Here is a 15,946-nt window from a genome sequence, read left to right as displayed (position 1 = left end):
GGATGGGGACAAGGATGGGGACATTAATGGGGACAAGGATGGGGACATGGATGGGGACAAGGATGGGGACAAGGATGGGGACATTAATGGGGACAGGGATGGGGACAGGGATGGGGACAGGGATGGGGACAAGGATGGGGACATTAATGGGGACAAGGATGGGGACAAGAATGGGGACAAGGATGGGGACAGGAATGGGGACAGGGATGGGGACAAGAATGGGGACAGGGATGGGGACAGGGATGGTCACATCCACCCCATTCACTGCCCCAGAGATCCCAACCCTCCCCAACCCACCCAACCCTGGCCCCGGTTCTCACCACCATCTGCGCCACGAGTTCGGCTTTGCGACCCAGAATGAAGTCGGTGCATTTGGTGCTGCCGCGGACGGCGCGGCTGATCATGGCGATGCTCCGGATGAGGCACAGCTTCAGGGTCAGGTCCTGAGCACAGAACCACGGTGACATCACTGCCATGGGGCACCGCGACACCCATAGCCATGGAGAATCAGAATCCCATAGCCATGGGGCACTGGGACCATCATAGCCATAAAGAACTGGGAACCTCATAACCATAGGGCACCATGACCATGACCTCCATAGCCATCTGAATCAGAACCCCATAGCCATGGGGCACTGGGACCATCATAGCCATAAAGAATTGGGAACCCCATAACTATAGGGCACCATGACCCACATAGTCATTAGAGTCAGAAACCCATAGCCATGGGGCACTGTGACCATCATAGCCATAAAGAATTGGGAACCCCATAGCCATAGGGCACCATGACCCCATAGCCATGGAGAAACAGAACCCCATAGCCATAAAGAATTGGGAACCCCATAGCCACAGAGAATGGGAACCCCATAACCATAGGGCACCATGACCCCCACAGCCATTAGAATCAGAACCCCATAGCCATGGGGCGCTGAGACCCTCATAACCACTAAGATTTTGGAATCCCAAGTTGTGGGGCACCGTGACCCCTATAGCCATGGAGAATCAGAACTCCATAGCCATGGGGCATTGGGACCCTCAGAGCCATAAAGAATTGGGAACCCCATAGCCACTGAGAATGGGAACCCCATAACCATAGGGCACCATGACCCCCATAGCCATGGAGAAACAGAACCCCATAGCCATGGGGCACTGGGAACCCCATATAACTATGGGTCACCAGGACCTTGGTAGCCATGGGGCACTAGGAACCCCATAGCCATAGGGCACCAAGGCACTCACATAACAATGAGGCACTAGGAACCCCATAGCCATGGGTCACCAGGACCTTCATTGCCAATGAGGCACTGGGAACCCCATATAACTATGGGTCACCAGGACCTCAATAGCCATAGGGCACTGCGAACCCCATATAACTATGGGTCACCAGGACCTTGATAGCCATGGGGCACTAGGAACCCCATAGCCATAGGGCACCAAGGTACTCATAACAATGAGGCACTAGGAACCCCATAGCCATGGGGCACCAGGACCTTCATTGCCAATGGGGCACCAACACCCCCTGCCCACATCCTGTAGTGGGGCAACACTTTGGGGTCTCAGCTCCCTGCTGAGGCAGCACCAGGAGCCCCCAGACCCTCCTATATCTCCAAAAACCAGCACCCCTTGGTTGTGCCCCCCATCAACTCTTGCTCACGAAGCTCCAGCCCATCACACCCCCACCCCCACAGGGACTGACAATGGCAGACACAGTGAATGGGAACAATGGCCATATGGGGGCTGCCCCCCACCCCAATTAGCGGCGCTCCCTCATCCCAGCTGAGCCCGTGGAGCTGTTAGTGCCAGAGGAGCCCAAAGGAAGATGTGTTAGTGCAGATGGGGGACGGGGGGCCCTGACAGCTTCACCTCAATGAGACAAACGCCATTTGTCATCGGTCAGCCTTGAAAATTAAGTACAGATAGAGATGCAGCCCCCTGGCTGCCCCCCAGGACGGCAATCTGTGCTTTGTTGTCTGGATGGTGAGTGATGGTTCCCTGGGGGGAAGTGGGGAAATGAGCTCCATGAATTTCTGCAGCTGGGGCTCTGAGGTTCAATGCGTTGTGGGGGGAGAGGAAGGGGACAGGGGGGGCTGGAGGTGGGCACTGCATCTATCAGTGAGGGGCCTGGGGCAGCACCATGGGGTGGGAGGGTCCTTATAGACCATAGAGGTATGGAATGGAGTGGGTTGGAAGGGACCTTCTATGGTGCTGTGGAATGGTCAGGTTGGAAGGTAACTTAGAGCCATAGGATGGGTTCTGTTGGGTTGGGTTGAAAGGGTTCTTATAGACCGCAGAGCCATAGGATGGTTCTGTTGGGTTGGGTTGAAAGGGTTCTTATAGACCGCAGAGCCATAGGATGGTTTGTTGGTTTGGGTTGAAAGGGTTCTATAGATCGTTAGAGCCATAAGGAATATGGTTCTGTTGGTTGGGTTGAAAGCTGGTTCGTACTAGACTGTTTAGAGCCATAGGGAGGATTCTGTTGGAGGCTGTGTGCTGTTGGGTTGGGTTGAAAGGGTTCTTATGGACCACAGGGCCATGGGTTGGTTGTGTTCTGCTGTGTTTGGTTGTTGTGTTGGACTGGAAGGGATCTTATGGACATAGAACAGTGTGCTGGGTTGTGTTCACTTGTTGGGTTGGAATAGACCTCATAGATCACATCTATCTACCTTACACACTACAGAGACATTGAATGTTCTCAGTTAAGTTGGGTTGTTCAGGGTTGGAGGGGACCTTATCAATGACAGAGACACGGAATGGGTTGAGTTGTGTGATGTGTGTGGGATGCAAAGTGACCTTACAGACCATGGAACGGTTGTGCTGGGTTGGGTTGGAAGGGACCCTATAGATTGCCTCTATCTACTTGATAAGACTACACAGACATGAATGAGTTGTGCAGGGTTGAAAAGGTCCTTGCAGACAACAGAGCCATGGAATGGTTGTGCTGGGTTGCGTTGTGCAGATTGGGTTGGAAGGGACCTTACAGATTACAGAGATATGGAATGTGTTGTATTGGATTGTGCTCTTTTGGGTTGGAAGGATCCTTATAGGCCATAGAGCCATGGCATGGTTGTGTTGGGTAGGGTTGGAAGGGATCTTACAGACCACAGAGCCATGGCATGGATGTGTTGTGTGTGATGTGTTGGAAGGGTCTTACATACCACAGAGCAATGGCATGGATGTGTTATGTTGGGTGGTTGAGTTGGAAGGGACCTTACAGACACCAGCGCATGGGAATCATTGTGTTGTGTTGATTGGTTGGAAGGGATCTTACCAAACATCTATCTTCGCCTTACGGATTACAGAGCACGGAATGGTTGGGTGGGTTGAGTTGGAAGGGACCTTACAGACCACAGAGCCATGGATGGATGTGTTATGTTGGGTTGGGTTGAGTTGAAGGTCTTACAGACCACAGAACCATGGAATGGTTGTGTTGGGTTGGGTTGAGTTGGAAGGGACCTTACAGACCACAGAACCATGGAATGGTTGTGTTATATTGGGTGGGGTTGTGTTGGAAGGGTCCTTACAGACCACAGAGCCATGGATGGTTGTGTTTATTGTTGGGTGGGGTGTGTTGGAAGGGTCCTTACAGACCACAGAACCATGGCATGGTTGTGTTGTGTTGTGATGTGTTGGAAGGGTCCTTACATACCACAGAGCCATGGCATGGATGTGTTATGTTGGGTTGGGTTGAGTTGGAAGGGACCTTACAGACCACAGCGCCATGGAATCGTTGTGTTGTGTTGGATTGGGTTGGAAGGGATCTTACCAACTACATCTATCTGCCTTACAGATTACAGAGCCACGGAATGGGTTGGGTTGGGTTGAGTTGGAAGGGACCTTACAGACCACAGAGCCATGGAATGTGTTTTGTTGGGTTGGGTTGAGTTGGAAGGGTCCTTACAGACCACAGAACCATGGAATGGTTGTGTTGTGTTGGGTGAGTTGGGAAGGGACCTTACAGACCACAGAGCCATGGAATGGTTGTGTTGTGTTGGGTTGTGTTGGAAGGGTCCTTACAGACCACAGAGTCACGGGATGGTTGTGTTGTATCGTGCTGTATTGTAGCATTATATGGGGAAGGACCGATTCAGGTGTGTGTGGGCACTACTTCAACACAAATCCTTTCAGCTTTTGATCGTTGTTTTCTTCCCAGCCACCATTTTTACCCCTCTTTTTTTACACCCTTTGTTTCCATCCCCGGTTGGAAATGACCCATAAGGATCTCCTGGCTTTGCACAGCACCTCCCAAAATTCAGACCTCCAAAAAACCCCAACCCAATAGGAAAGAACTCCATGGAGCGAGTTGTGCCTGGTGATATTGGCTTAGGATCAGGAGAATCCCCCACTCCCAGCCCCAGCCCCAAGCCCAGAGGTAGAGAGAGCAGGACAGAGCAGAGAGCAGAGCAGACTGAGCGCCCCACACTGTACCTTGGTCTCTACCTTTATCCCCAGAACCTGCAAAACAAGACGTGGGCATTGAGTGCTGGGGCCACCTGTAGGACCAGCCGGTCCCTGTGCAGCCCCCCTCCCCACCCCACCACCTGGAGCGCTCCGTGCCCCTCACCCAATGCCCCCCACCCCAATGCCCACCTTGGTGCTGAAGTACTGGGAGATGTTCCTCAGGATGTCGGCCTCGACGCGGGACAGCAGCAGCTCCCTGGGAGCGTGTGAGGCCACGAACCCGTAGCACAGGATCAGGGCACTCTTGATCTTCTCCACTTCGTGGTCACTGCGGTCCTGGTGGGTAGATGGGACGGTTCAGTGGGGGCTCTGGGGGAATCAGGGCCCCCTCCTTGTGCTTTGAGGTCTTCATGCCCCCCATTCTGTCAGCAGCAGAGGTGCCCAAAGCTCCATAGAACCATGTGGCATGTCCTCGCCTGAGACACAGGTTCCTGTTTGCCACCCACAGTTGTCACTGCAGCTCTGGTTGGGTTGGAAAGGTCCTCAAAGGTCACAGAGCCATGGGATGGTTGGGTTGGAAGGGTCCTTACAGATCATAAAGCCATGGGATGGTTGGGTTGGAAGGGTCCTTACAGATCATAGAGCCATGGGATGGTTGGGTTGGAAGGGTACTTATAGATCACAGAACTACAGCATGGTTGGGTTGGAAAGGATCTCCCACCCCACTCCTGCCATGGGCTGGCTGCCCCCCACCATCTCTGGCTTCCCAAGGCCCCATCCACAGCCTCACACACTTCACCCCTTCATCCTGAGAGCTGCTCCACCCCCGAGCATCCCTGTGCCCTCTCCTTCCCCCTCCACTCCCACCACCCCATGTCTCCCTGCACTGGGGCCCTCAGACCAGGACACGGTGCTGCCAATCCCCTTCTGCAGTCTGGGGTCCTCCAGCCCCACACCAAACACAATACGGCCCTTAGGGGGCACCGAGGCCCCTTACCTTGAAAATACTGAACAGCCCCACAGATTTCTTGAAGACATCGGACCTCACGAAATCCTCCAGCTTGGCCAGCGTTTCCTCCAGGTGATTTATTGCACAGATCCCGAAGCACGAAGCGAGTCCCTGGAGGGAGCGGAGAAAACACATTAGCAGAAAGCAATTAATTCCCAACCCCGGTGACACTTGAATAGAGCCCCGTGATTGGTTTAATTGCCCCCAGCTGAGCCGTGCCCAGCTGAGCTCAGCGCTGGCAGCTACTGCCCCCTATGGGGATGGGAGGTGTGGTGACACGGTGACATCAGTGAAGCAACACGGCACAGGAGGTGAGGATGGAACGCCATCAAGTGCTCATTCAGCCCTCAGCAGAGCTGTGCAAATGGGAGCAGCAAGAGACGGTGTTTGCACCACACAGAGAGGGGGCTGTGGTGCGGTGTGGTGCTCCTGGATGAGTGTGGGACCATAGGTGGGATAGTACAAATCCCAGTGCTCCAGCAGTGCCCCCCAGGGCAGAGCAGAGGGGAGCAGCACCTCCCTGCCCTGCTGGTCGCACTTTGGGCCACGCACCACAAGGTCCCCATTGGCCCAGTTGGCCACCAGGGCTCACTGCTGGCTCACGGACAACTGTAGGTCAACTGTTGGATCAAATGTTGAGTCAAACATTGGCCGAAGGTCGGTCAGCCAATGGCCAACTACTGGACAACTGCTGGTCAACCAATGGGTCAACTGTTGATCAACCACCGGTCAACTGTTGGTCTCACACTGGTCAAACGCTGGACAAACATTTGTCAACCGTTAGGTCAACTGTTGGATCAACCATTGGTCAACCACTGGTAAGACTGGCTAACCACTGGTTGAATACTCATCAACCACCAGTCAACTAGTTGTCAAGCATCTGTCAACCACTGGTCAACTGTTGGTCAATCCTTTGTCAACAGTTGAATCAACCGTTAGGTCAACCACTGGTAAGATACCAGCTAACCACTGGTCGAATACATGTCAACCACCAACCAGTTGTTAAGCATCTCTCAGCCACTGGTCAACTGTTGGTCAATCATTTGTCAACAGTTGGGTTAACCATTGGTCAACCACTGGCAAGACATTGGCTAACCACTGGTTGAATACTCGTCAACCAGTTGTCAAGCATCTCTCAGCCACTGGTCAACTGTTAGTCAATCCTTTGTCAACAGTTGGGTCAACCATTGGTAAGACATTGGATAACCACTGGTTGAATACTCATCAACCACCAGTCAACTAGTTGTCAAGCATCTGTCAACCACTGGTCAACTGTTGGTCAATCCTTTGTCAAGAGCTGGGTCAACCGTTGGTCAACCATTGGCTAACCATGACCTGCAGGTCCTTCTTGGCCGAGTGTTTTGCCACACACCCCACCGTGTCTGCAAGGAGCATGAATGCTCCAAAGAGCACAGCATGGAGGGAGGACGGATGTCAGCAACGCAGCCAAGAGCTGCCAGAGCCCAGGGGATCTCCTCACCCCCAGGAAGAAGCACCAGGAGTGGGAGGAGACCCTCCTATAGGATGACAGAACTGCAGAAATGAAGGAGATGGAAGGGAACTCTGGAGATCTCCCAGTAAAGCCGATTCTCTATGGGCTGTGCTCGAGCAAAGAGGGGAGAGAGCTCCACCTGGGGGGAGCCTGCTACATTTGCACTCCCCAAAAGGCATCAATAAATCTTCGGTGACTCAGCCACGGTCACAATACAGCACTGAGCTCACCGGGATGGGCAGTGGGAAGCCCCATAGCCCCCCATGGGGCCATGTGAGCCCCAGCCTGGGGACGCAGCAGGACCCCAAATCCTCTTCAGGTCTCTCTCACCTCCCACTCTGCCTCCTCGTTGTACCGGGCCGTTTCCAGCAGCTCCTGCAGCTGCTTCTGGACCAACTCTTTGCTCACGCATGCCCCAAGCGTCGTCCCGATGCACTTGTACAGAAAGTTCTGGAAGGACAAAGGAGCATTAGGGACCTGAGCCTCCAGCATGGACACGAGGACAGCAGGACAGACATCGGGACTGACTGCTGCCCCAGGACGAGCCCTTGACACACCGCTGCATGCACTGGAAATGGGAAGAATCCACTTTTAAATGCGCCCACCCGCCCCAATCAAAACGCTGATACTTTAGAATCATAGAATTACCCAGGTTGGAAAAGACCTTGATGATCATCAGGTTCAACCGCAGCCCAACCAGAACCCTATAACCATAGTACCCTATAACCAGAACCCTAACTCTAACAACCCTACACTAAATCATATCCCTCAGTGAGGGAACATAGCAACCCATAGAGACAAATAGCGACACACGGAGACCCATAGTGACCCCATAGAGATCCATAGTGACCCATAGCGTCCTATAGAGACTCATAGAGACCCATAGAATCATAGAATGACCCAAGTTGGAAAAGACCTCAAAGATCAAGTCCAACCGCAGCCTAACCAGAACCCCATAACCATAGTACCCTATAACCATAGCACCCTATACCCATAGTACCCTATAACCAGAACCCTAACTCTAACAACCCTACACTAAATCATATCCCTGAGCACCACATCCCAACGGCTCTTAAACACATCCAGGGATGACGATTCAACCACCTCCCTGTTTAGCCTATTCCACTTTGATTCCCTCCCAGCACCCTTCTCCCAGCACAGAGGTGCAGCAGGAAGGACGATGCTTTGGACAGCCCTGCACTCCAGACTGGTCCCAGTGAGGACCATCCCAGTGCTGGTCCCACATCCCTCACCTTCTCAGTGGGGAACCCGTTGTAGCCGTTGAGCTGCCGGCACATCTCCGTCACAAAGTGGCAGATCCAAGCGTTGTCTGAAACGGCCGCCAGTGTCTCCTGCAGGAGCTGGGTCACAGAACCACAGGGTGGTCAAGGTTGGAAAGCTCTAGAGCTCGCCCAGCCCAACCAACCCCCTCCTTGTACCCCCACCCCCAAGATAGCCATCAGCACAGCCCAGACCCCTCCCAGCCTTCTCTCCCTGAGCTGCACAGCCCTCAGCTCTCAGCCTGTCCCCACCAGGAGGGGCTCCAGGCCCCCCCCATCCCCACCCCCTCCGCTGGGCTCTCCCAGCAGTTCCCAGTCTGCCCTGAACTGGGAGCCCAGCACTGGACGCAGTGCTCCAGCAGTGCCCCCCAGGGCAGAGCAGAGGGGAGCAGCACCTCCTGCCCTGCTGGCTGCGCTATGTGCAATGCACCACAGGGTCCCGTTGGCCCTCTTGGCCACCAGGGCTCACTGCTGCCTTGTGGTCAACCATTGGTCAACTGTTGGTCAATCACTGGTCATACACTGGCCAATTGTTGGTCATCTGTTGGTCAACAGTTGGTCAACCATTGGCCTTCTTGGCCACCAGGGCTCACTGCTGGCTCATGGTCAACTGCTGCCAAACAGCTGGTTAACAACTGATCAACCACCAGGTCAACTGTTGGTCAGTTGTTGGTCAACCACTGGGTCAACCATTGGCCAACCACTGGATCAACCATTTGTCATCTACTGGTCAACTGTTGGGTCAACCACTGGTCAACTGTTGAGTCAACCATTGGCCAACTTGGAAGGGTCCTTACAGATCAGAGAACCATAGGATGTGTTGGGTTGAGTTGGAAAGGGTTGGACCGGTCCAGCCCCATCCCGGTACATGGATCCCAAGCGCCAGAGCCACCCCCACCTCACCCTCCCACCTCCAGCAGTGCAGAAGCACCCACCAGCAGCAGCTCCTCTTCCCACTCCTCCGGGTGCAGCGACATCTCAGTATTCCCTAGGAGAAAAATCCTTTGTGCTCTTCTACCCCCAGTGGGTCTCAGGCAACTCCCTACCCCCATAGAGAAACCCCCTCCTACCCTCAATGCGCTCCACCAGCAGAGGAACCCTTTTGCTCCAGAGCTGCTCCAGTGCAGGGTGGACGCTGCAGCACAAAGCGTGTAGGAGCCGCAGGGCTGCTGCGCCCCGACCATCCCCGGTGTACGGCCGGGAGGACACCACCTACAAAGGGAGCAATGTGTTGGGTTGGAAGGGTTCTGACAGGTCACAGAGGTACAGAAGGGGTTGGGAGGGTCCTTGAAGGTCACAGAGGAATGGAAGAGTTGGGTTGGGAGGGTGCTGAAAGTTCATAGAGACATATAATGAGTTGGGAGGGTCCTTGAAGGTCACAGAGCAATGGAATGGTTGGGTTGGAAGGGTCCTTAAAGATCACAAAGCCATAAAAAGGGTGGGGTTAGAAGGGTCTCTGAAGATCAAAGAAAGATGGAATCAGAGTATGACTTGGGTTGGAAGGGTCATTAAAGACAACAAAGCTATGGAATGAGTTGGGTTGGAAAGGTCCTTAAAGGTTATAGAATCATGGAACGGCTGGGTTGGAAGGGCCATTAAAGATCAAAAAAGCATGGAATTACAGCATGACTTGAGTTGGAAGGGTCCTTACAGATCAGAGAACCACAGGATGTGTTGGGTTGAGTTGGAAAGAACCCCCTGCCGTGTGCTGGTTGCCCCCCAGCTCAGGCTGCCCAGGACCCCCCCCCCACGCCCTCGGGCAGCTCCAGGGATGGGGACCCACAGCTCCATGCTGCAGTGCTGGGGCTGCACCGCCTCTGGTTGGAGGATTTCCCCACATCTGAGCCCTGTCTGTTGGGTTCAACCCATTCCCCCCGTGTCCCATTGCCCTCATATCATCACCCAAGGATGGGCAGCACTCTGTCCCCAAACCACGTACCAGCAGCCGCGTTGTTAGGGCGTGGGGTGAAGGAAGATTTCCTACAACAGATGGAAAATGGCGTAAGACAGCATCTCCCCCTAACCCCGAGCAGATCAACCTTCCCCTCACACCCGTACCAACCATTGAGGTCGTATGGGATCAGGGATGCGTTCCCTCCCTCCTCTCGTTTCTTCACGGACAAATGCATGAGGCTCTTGCAGATGGGAGTCAGCGCGTTGGTGAACTGCACGGGGGTGATGAACTCCAGGAGGTACGGCCACAGCACCTGCATGGGGTGGGGGATGCAGAGCCCACAGTGCAGCGGGATGGGAGGGGGGAGATGCCAGCTCCAGGGGTTTTCAGAGCAGCATGGAGTTGTTAAGGTTCAATGAGAATTGTGATGCCCCCAACCCAACACCAACCCACCCCATCATGGCCCTAAATAGACCCACAGAGTCATTAAGGTTGGAAGAGACCTTCAGGATCATCCAGTCCAGCACCAACACATCCCACCACGACCCTAAATAGACCTTTAGAGTCACTAAAGTCAGAGGAGACCTCCAAGATTCTCCAATCCAACCGTAACCCAACCCACTATGGCCCTAAATAGATCCATAGAGTCATTAAGTTTGGGAGAGACTTCTAGGATCCCCAAGTCCAATGGTCAGCTCACCCCACTGCAACCCTAAACAGAACTAGAGATTCCGTGAGGTTGGAGAAGACCACCAAGATCATCCAGTCCAACCCCAACCCAGCCCACCATGGCCCTAAGTAGAACCATAGAGTCATTGAGATTGGAAGAGACCTACAAGATCCCCAAGCCCAACACCTCTCCACCATGACCCTAAATAGAACCACAAAGTCATTAAGGTCAGAAGAGACCTCCAAGATCTCCCAGTCCAACCTCAACCCACCCCTTCCAGCTGGAAGGGTGCTCAGGGATATGACCCTAGAAAGACTCACAGAATCATCAAGGTTGGAAAAGACCTCCAAGATCCCCAACCCCACTCCAACCCGTCCCACTGAACACGTTCCCAAGTGCTACACCTCCCAGGTTTGAACAACCCCGGGGATGATGACCCCAACACCACTTCTCCGTTCCATTTCCCAATGGAGCACTTAATGGGGTTTATTGGGGTTTACTGGGTTTACTACATATATTAATGGTAGGTGGATGGTTGGACTGGGTGCTCTTGGTGGTCCATCCCAACCTCAGTGATTCAGTGATTCCATGACTCTGAGCCCCCCTGAACCCAGCACTCAGAGGGGATGGGATGGTGACAGAGGAGGAGACGTCCCCCCAGAGCAGCGGGTGACGGGACACCGGCGCACACTCACGTTGTTCATCCGATCGACGGTGGTGCTGAGGAGGAGGAGCGTGTTGACGCTGATGCTCCGCACGCTGTCACTCGTGGGGTCATCCCCGTCTGGGAGCGGCTTCTGGGGCTGCGGGGAGGGAAAGTCATCAAAACCCCAAATTATGGATCAGAGAATCATAAAACCACCTAAGGGCTGGGTTGGAAGGGTCCTGAAAGGTCAGAGAACCATAGAACTGGAGAATGGTTGGGTTGGAAGGGTCCTGGAAGGTCAGAGAAGCATAGAACTGCACAGTGGTTGGGTTGGAAGGGTCCTGAAAGGTCAGAGAACCATAGAACTGCACAGTGATTGGGTTGGAAGGGTCCTGAAAGGTCAGAGAATCATAGAACTGGAGAATGGTTGGGTTGGAAGGGTACTGAAAGGTCAGAGAAGCATAGAACCGCAGAATGGTTGGGTTGGAAGGGTCCCGAAAGGTCAGAGAACCATAGAACTGCATAATGGTTGGGCTGGAAGGGTCCTGAAAGGTCAGAGAACCATAGAACTGCACAATGGTTGGGTTGGAAGGGTCCTGAAAGGTCAGAGAACCATAGAACTGCACAATGGTTGGGTTGGAAGGGTCCTGAAAGGTCAGAGAATCATAGAACTGGAGAATGGTTGGGTTGGAAGGGTCCTGGAAGGTCAGAGAACCATAGAACAGGAGAATGGTTGGGTTGGAAGGGTCCTGGAAGGTCAGAGAACCATAGAACTGCAGAAGGGTTGGGTTGGAAGGGTCCTGAAAGATCAGAGAATCATAGAACCGCAGACTGGTTGGGTTGGAAGGGTCCTGAAAGATCATGGAATCACAGAACTGTAGAACAGCTGGATTGGAAAGGTCCTGAAAGGTTAGAGAATGATGGGATAGCAAAGCGATTGGGTTGGAAGGATCCTTATAGATCAGAGTCGCAGGACCACTGAACAGATGTGTTGGAATGGTCCTGTAAGATCCCAGAATGATACAATGGGCTGGGTTGGGAGGGTCCTGAAAGATCCCACACAAGATTTGATTGGGTTGGTGGAAGTGTGCTTATAGGATCAGTGGAACATAGAACTACTCAACAGTTGGGCTGGGAGGGTCCTGAAAGACCCCACCACTATAGGATGGATTGGGTTGGGTTGGAAGTGTGCTTATAGATCAGAAACATAGAACTACTCAACAGTTGGGTTGGATGGGTCCTGAAAGATCCCACCACTATAGGATGGATTGGGTTGGGTTGGGTTGGAAGTGTGCTTATAGATCAGAAACATAGAACTACTCAACAGTTGGGTTGGGAGGGTCCTGAAAGATCCCACCACTATAGGATGGATTGGGTTGGGTTGGAAGTGTGCTTATAGATCAGAAACATAGAACTACTCAACAGTTGGATTGGATGGGTTCTGAAAGATCACAGAGCCGTAGGGCAGGTGGGGTAGGGTGAGGGGCTGCCAGATCCTTACCGCATCTGAGGGCAGGGCGCACTGCCGCACCAGGAACTCCAGCATGGCCTCCCCACCAGGCTGCTCCAGGTAGCCGTGGTGAGCCATGGCACTGATCACCTGCACCACGGCGCGTCTCACCTGCGACCACAAGGAGGCACCAGGGTTGGAATCACCATCAAGATCACCACGGTCGCCAAGTCTGACCAGCAGCCCACCTCCACCGCGCCCACACAGAAGACTAAACTGCCATTAATGGCGGAGAAGACCCCCAAGACCACCCAGTCCAACCAGTGGGCAGCGCTGGGACCAGGTGAGGAGCTCCAGAAATGGGGGAAGGGATCTGGGAACCCCCAGGTTTTGGGGAACCACCTTTGCTCACCTTGTTGTTGCTGTCTTGAAGGGGAAGTTTCATGGAAGAAAGGATGGAGGGCTTTTTAATCTCCATCTGAGAGGCTGCAAAAAGAAGGACGGACACTCCGAGGTCAGTGATGCTGATGCAGCTCTGCTCCCTTCCTCCTCCTCCTCCTCCCCCAACCCCATCACCGTCTGACACCATGATGGCAGAGCTGGATGCTCAGAGCTCCCGCCGTACTCACGGGCGCTGTTGATGATCTGCCTCATGATGAGCAACGTCCCCACGCGCGTCTTCTCGCTGCTGCTCTCCAGTTTGGGGAGGAGGAAGGTCAGCACTCGGTCAGGGAAGGAGCAGGCTGTGGGACAGCAATGGGGGATGTATTGCACTGCGCCCCAATGGGCCCTACCCATGGGACTGTGCCCCGTGGGAGGCAAAAAGCCATGGTCAACTGGAGCTGGGGTCACTCCATGGCTCTATGATCTGCAAGAACCCTTCCAACCCAACCATTCCAGAGCTCTAATGATCTGTAAGGACCTTCCCAACACATCTACTCCACTGCTCTATGATCTCCAAAGACCCTTCCCAGACCCTTCCCACCCAACCATTCCATACCTCTAATGATCTGTAAGGACCTTCCCATCACAGCCACTCCACCACTCTACGATCTTCAAAGACCCTTCCCAGACCCTTCCCACCCAACCATTCCAGAGCTCTGTAAAGACTCTTCCAACCCAACCACACCGTGACTCCACAATCAATAAAGTCTCTTCCAACACAACCCATTCTATGCTTCTATGACCTTCAACAACCTTTCCAACCCAACCATCCCATGGTTCTATGATCTTTAAGGACCTTTACAACCCAACTATTCCACAGCTCTTGGATCTTTAAGGACCTTCCCAACCCAACTCAATCCATGTTTCTATGATTTGGAGAAATGCTTTGACCCCAGACCCTGCCCATGGAAGGGGCTGGTGTGCCCCAAAGGGAGCAGAGGTGGCCCTGAGCAGCGCCCCACAGCCTGTTTCTACCAGCCTTCAGAACCACTCAGGTTGGAGAAGACCTCCAGGATCAGTTCGGGTTGGAAAGGACCTTTAAGATCATAGAATCAAAGAATGGTTTGGATTGGAAGGGATCCTCTAGTTCCTGCCTCCTACTACAGGCAGAGACACCTCCCAGCAGACCAGGCTCCTCAAAGTCCCATCCAGCCCAGCCCCTTGAATGCTTATAGGGAGGGGGTACCCCAACCCACCCCCACACTGACCCTAAACAGACCCATAGAATGAGTAAGGTTGGAGAAGACCTCCAAGCTCCTCCAGTCCAACCCCAACCCACAACCACCATGACCCTAAATAGACCCATAAAATCAATAAGGTTGGAGAAGACCTCCGACGTCATCCAGTCCAACCCCAACTCACCCCCACCATGCCCCTGAATAGACCCATGGAATCATCAAGGTTGGAAGAGACCTCCAACCAAGATCCCTAAGCTGAACCTCAGCCCACCCCACCATGATCCTAAATAGAACCGTGGAATCATTCAGGGTGGAAGAGACCTCCAAGATCCCCCAGACCAACAGAATCAGATCCACAGAATCAGACCAACCCCAACCCACACCCACCATGACCCTAAATAGTGACCTTAAATAGATCCACAGAATCATTCAGGGTGGACAAGACCTCCAAAATCCCTAAGCCGAACCTCAGCCCACCCCACCATGACCCTAAATAGAACCATGGAATCATTCGGGGTGGAAGAGACCTCCAAGATCCCCCAGACCAACCCCAACCCACACCCACCATGACCCTAAATAGACTCATAGAGTCATTAAGGTTAGAGAAGACCTCCAAGCTCCTCCAGTCCAACCCCAACTCCCCCCACTGTGACCTTAAATAGATCCACAGAATCATTAAGGTTGGAAGAGACCTTCAAGATCCTCCTGACCAACCCCAACCCACAACCACCATGACCCCAAATAGACACATGGAATCAATAAGGTTGGAGAAGACCTTTGAGGTCATCCAGTCCAACCCCAATCCACCCCCACCATGACCCTAAATAGATCAATGGAATCATTAAGGTTGGAAGAGACCTCCAAGATCCCCCAGACCAACCCCAACCCACAACCACCACGACCCTAAACAGACCCATAAAATCCATAAGGTTGGAGAAGACCTCCGAGGGGTCACATCACGCCTTACCGAGCACAGTGAAACACCGAAGGACCTCCGTGTGGTTTTTGACGGTCAGGGGCACAGCGGGGTCGGCAGGAGTGCAGATCTGGAGGATTAAGGGTGGGTTTGGGGGGGGGTGACAGCATCCCCATGTGGGCACCAAGCTCCACACCCACCAAGCATGGGGTGGGAGCAGGGCAGCACCTCCTATGGGGTAGGGGGACCCACCAGGACCCAATGCCTTCGGCTGTGCCCCCTGCCCCCTATCCAAAACGACTCGACCCATCCAGGTGCTACGCAAGCAAGGGGTTCTTATGGGGTTCTAAAGGTTCCTTAAAGAGTCCTATGGTGTCCTTATGGGGTTCTTATGGAGTCAGGAGGGGTTTATAGGGTCCTTATGGGGTTCTATGGGTTCCTTAAAGAGTCCTATGGGGTCTTTATAGAGTCCTCATGGGGTCAGGGGGCTTTCATAGGGTACATTTTGGGTTCTTATGAGGTGTTATGGGGTGAAGAGGGCTGTATAGGGTATTTACGGGGTCCTTATG

At 53.5% G+C, this 15,946-nt stretch overlaps 1 protein-coding gene across 2 annotated transcripts in view; it reads right to left on the bottom strand.

Moving 5' to 3' along the window:
- The window catches only part of MROH1 (maestro heat like repeat family member 1), a 65,031-nt gene that overhangs the window by 35,826 nt on the left and 13,259 nt on the right, over positions 1-15,946 (bottom strand). The window contains exons 9-23 of one of the 2 annotated variants that reach the window (XM_015850410.2): positions 15,429-15,507; positions 13,469-13,582; positions 13,252-13,325; positions 12,891-13,010; positions 11,439-11,546; positions 10,242-10,386; positions 10,119-10,159; positions 9,250-9,391; positions 9,115-9,167; positions 8,153-8,260; positions 7,230-7,349; positions 5,396-5,518; positions 4,588-4,734; positions 4,426-4,452; positions 321-443 (exon numbers count right to left, since the gene is read on the bottom strand). In XM_015850410.2, the coding sequence (XP_015705896.1) occupies positions 321-443; positions 4,426-4,452; positions 4,588-4,734; positions 5,396-5,518; positions 7,230-7,349; positions 8,153-8,260; positions 9,115-9,167; positions 9,250-9,391; positions 10,119-10,159; positions 10,242-10,386; positions 11,439-11,546; positions 12,891-13,010; positions 13,252-13,325; positions 13,469-13,582; positions 15,429-15,507 (1,524 nt within the window). The remainder of the gene's footprint in view (positions 1-320; positions 444-4,425; positions 4,453-4,587; positions 4,735-5,395; positions 5,519-7,229; positions 7,350-8,152; positions 8,261-9,114; positions 9,168-9,249; positions 9,392-10,118; positions 10,160-10,241; positions 10,387-11,438; positions 11,547-12,890; positions 13,011-13,251; positions 13,326-13,468; positions 13,583-15,428; positions 15,508-15,946) is intronic. The other variant, XM_015850411.2, reaches the window with a different exon arrangement.

The sequence above is a fragment of the Coturnix japonica genome, unplaced genomic scaffold (genome assembly GCF_001577835.2).
Source record: "Coturnix japonica isolate 7356 unplaced genomic scaffold, Coturnix japonica 2.1 chrUnrandom424, whole genome shotgun sequence".
NCBI lineage: Eukaryota > Metazoa > Chordata > Aves > Galliformes > Phasianidae > Coturnix > Coturnix japonica.
This window is presented reverse-complemented; position numbering and strand designations above follow the sequence as displayed.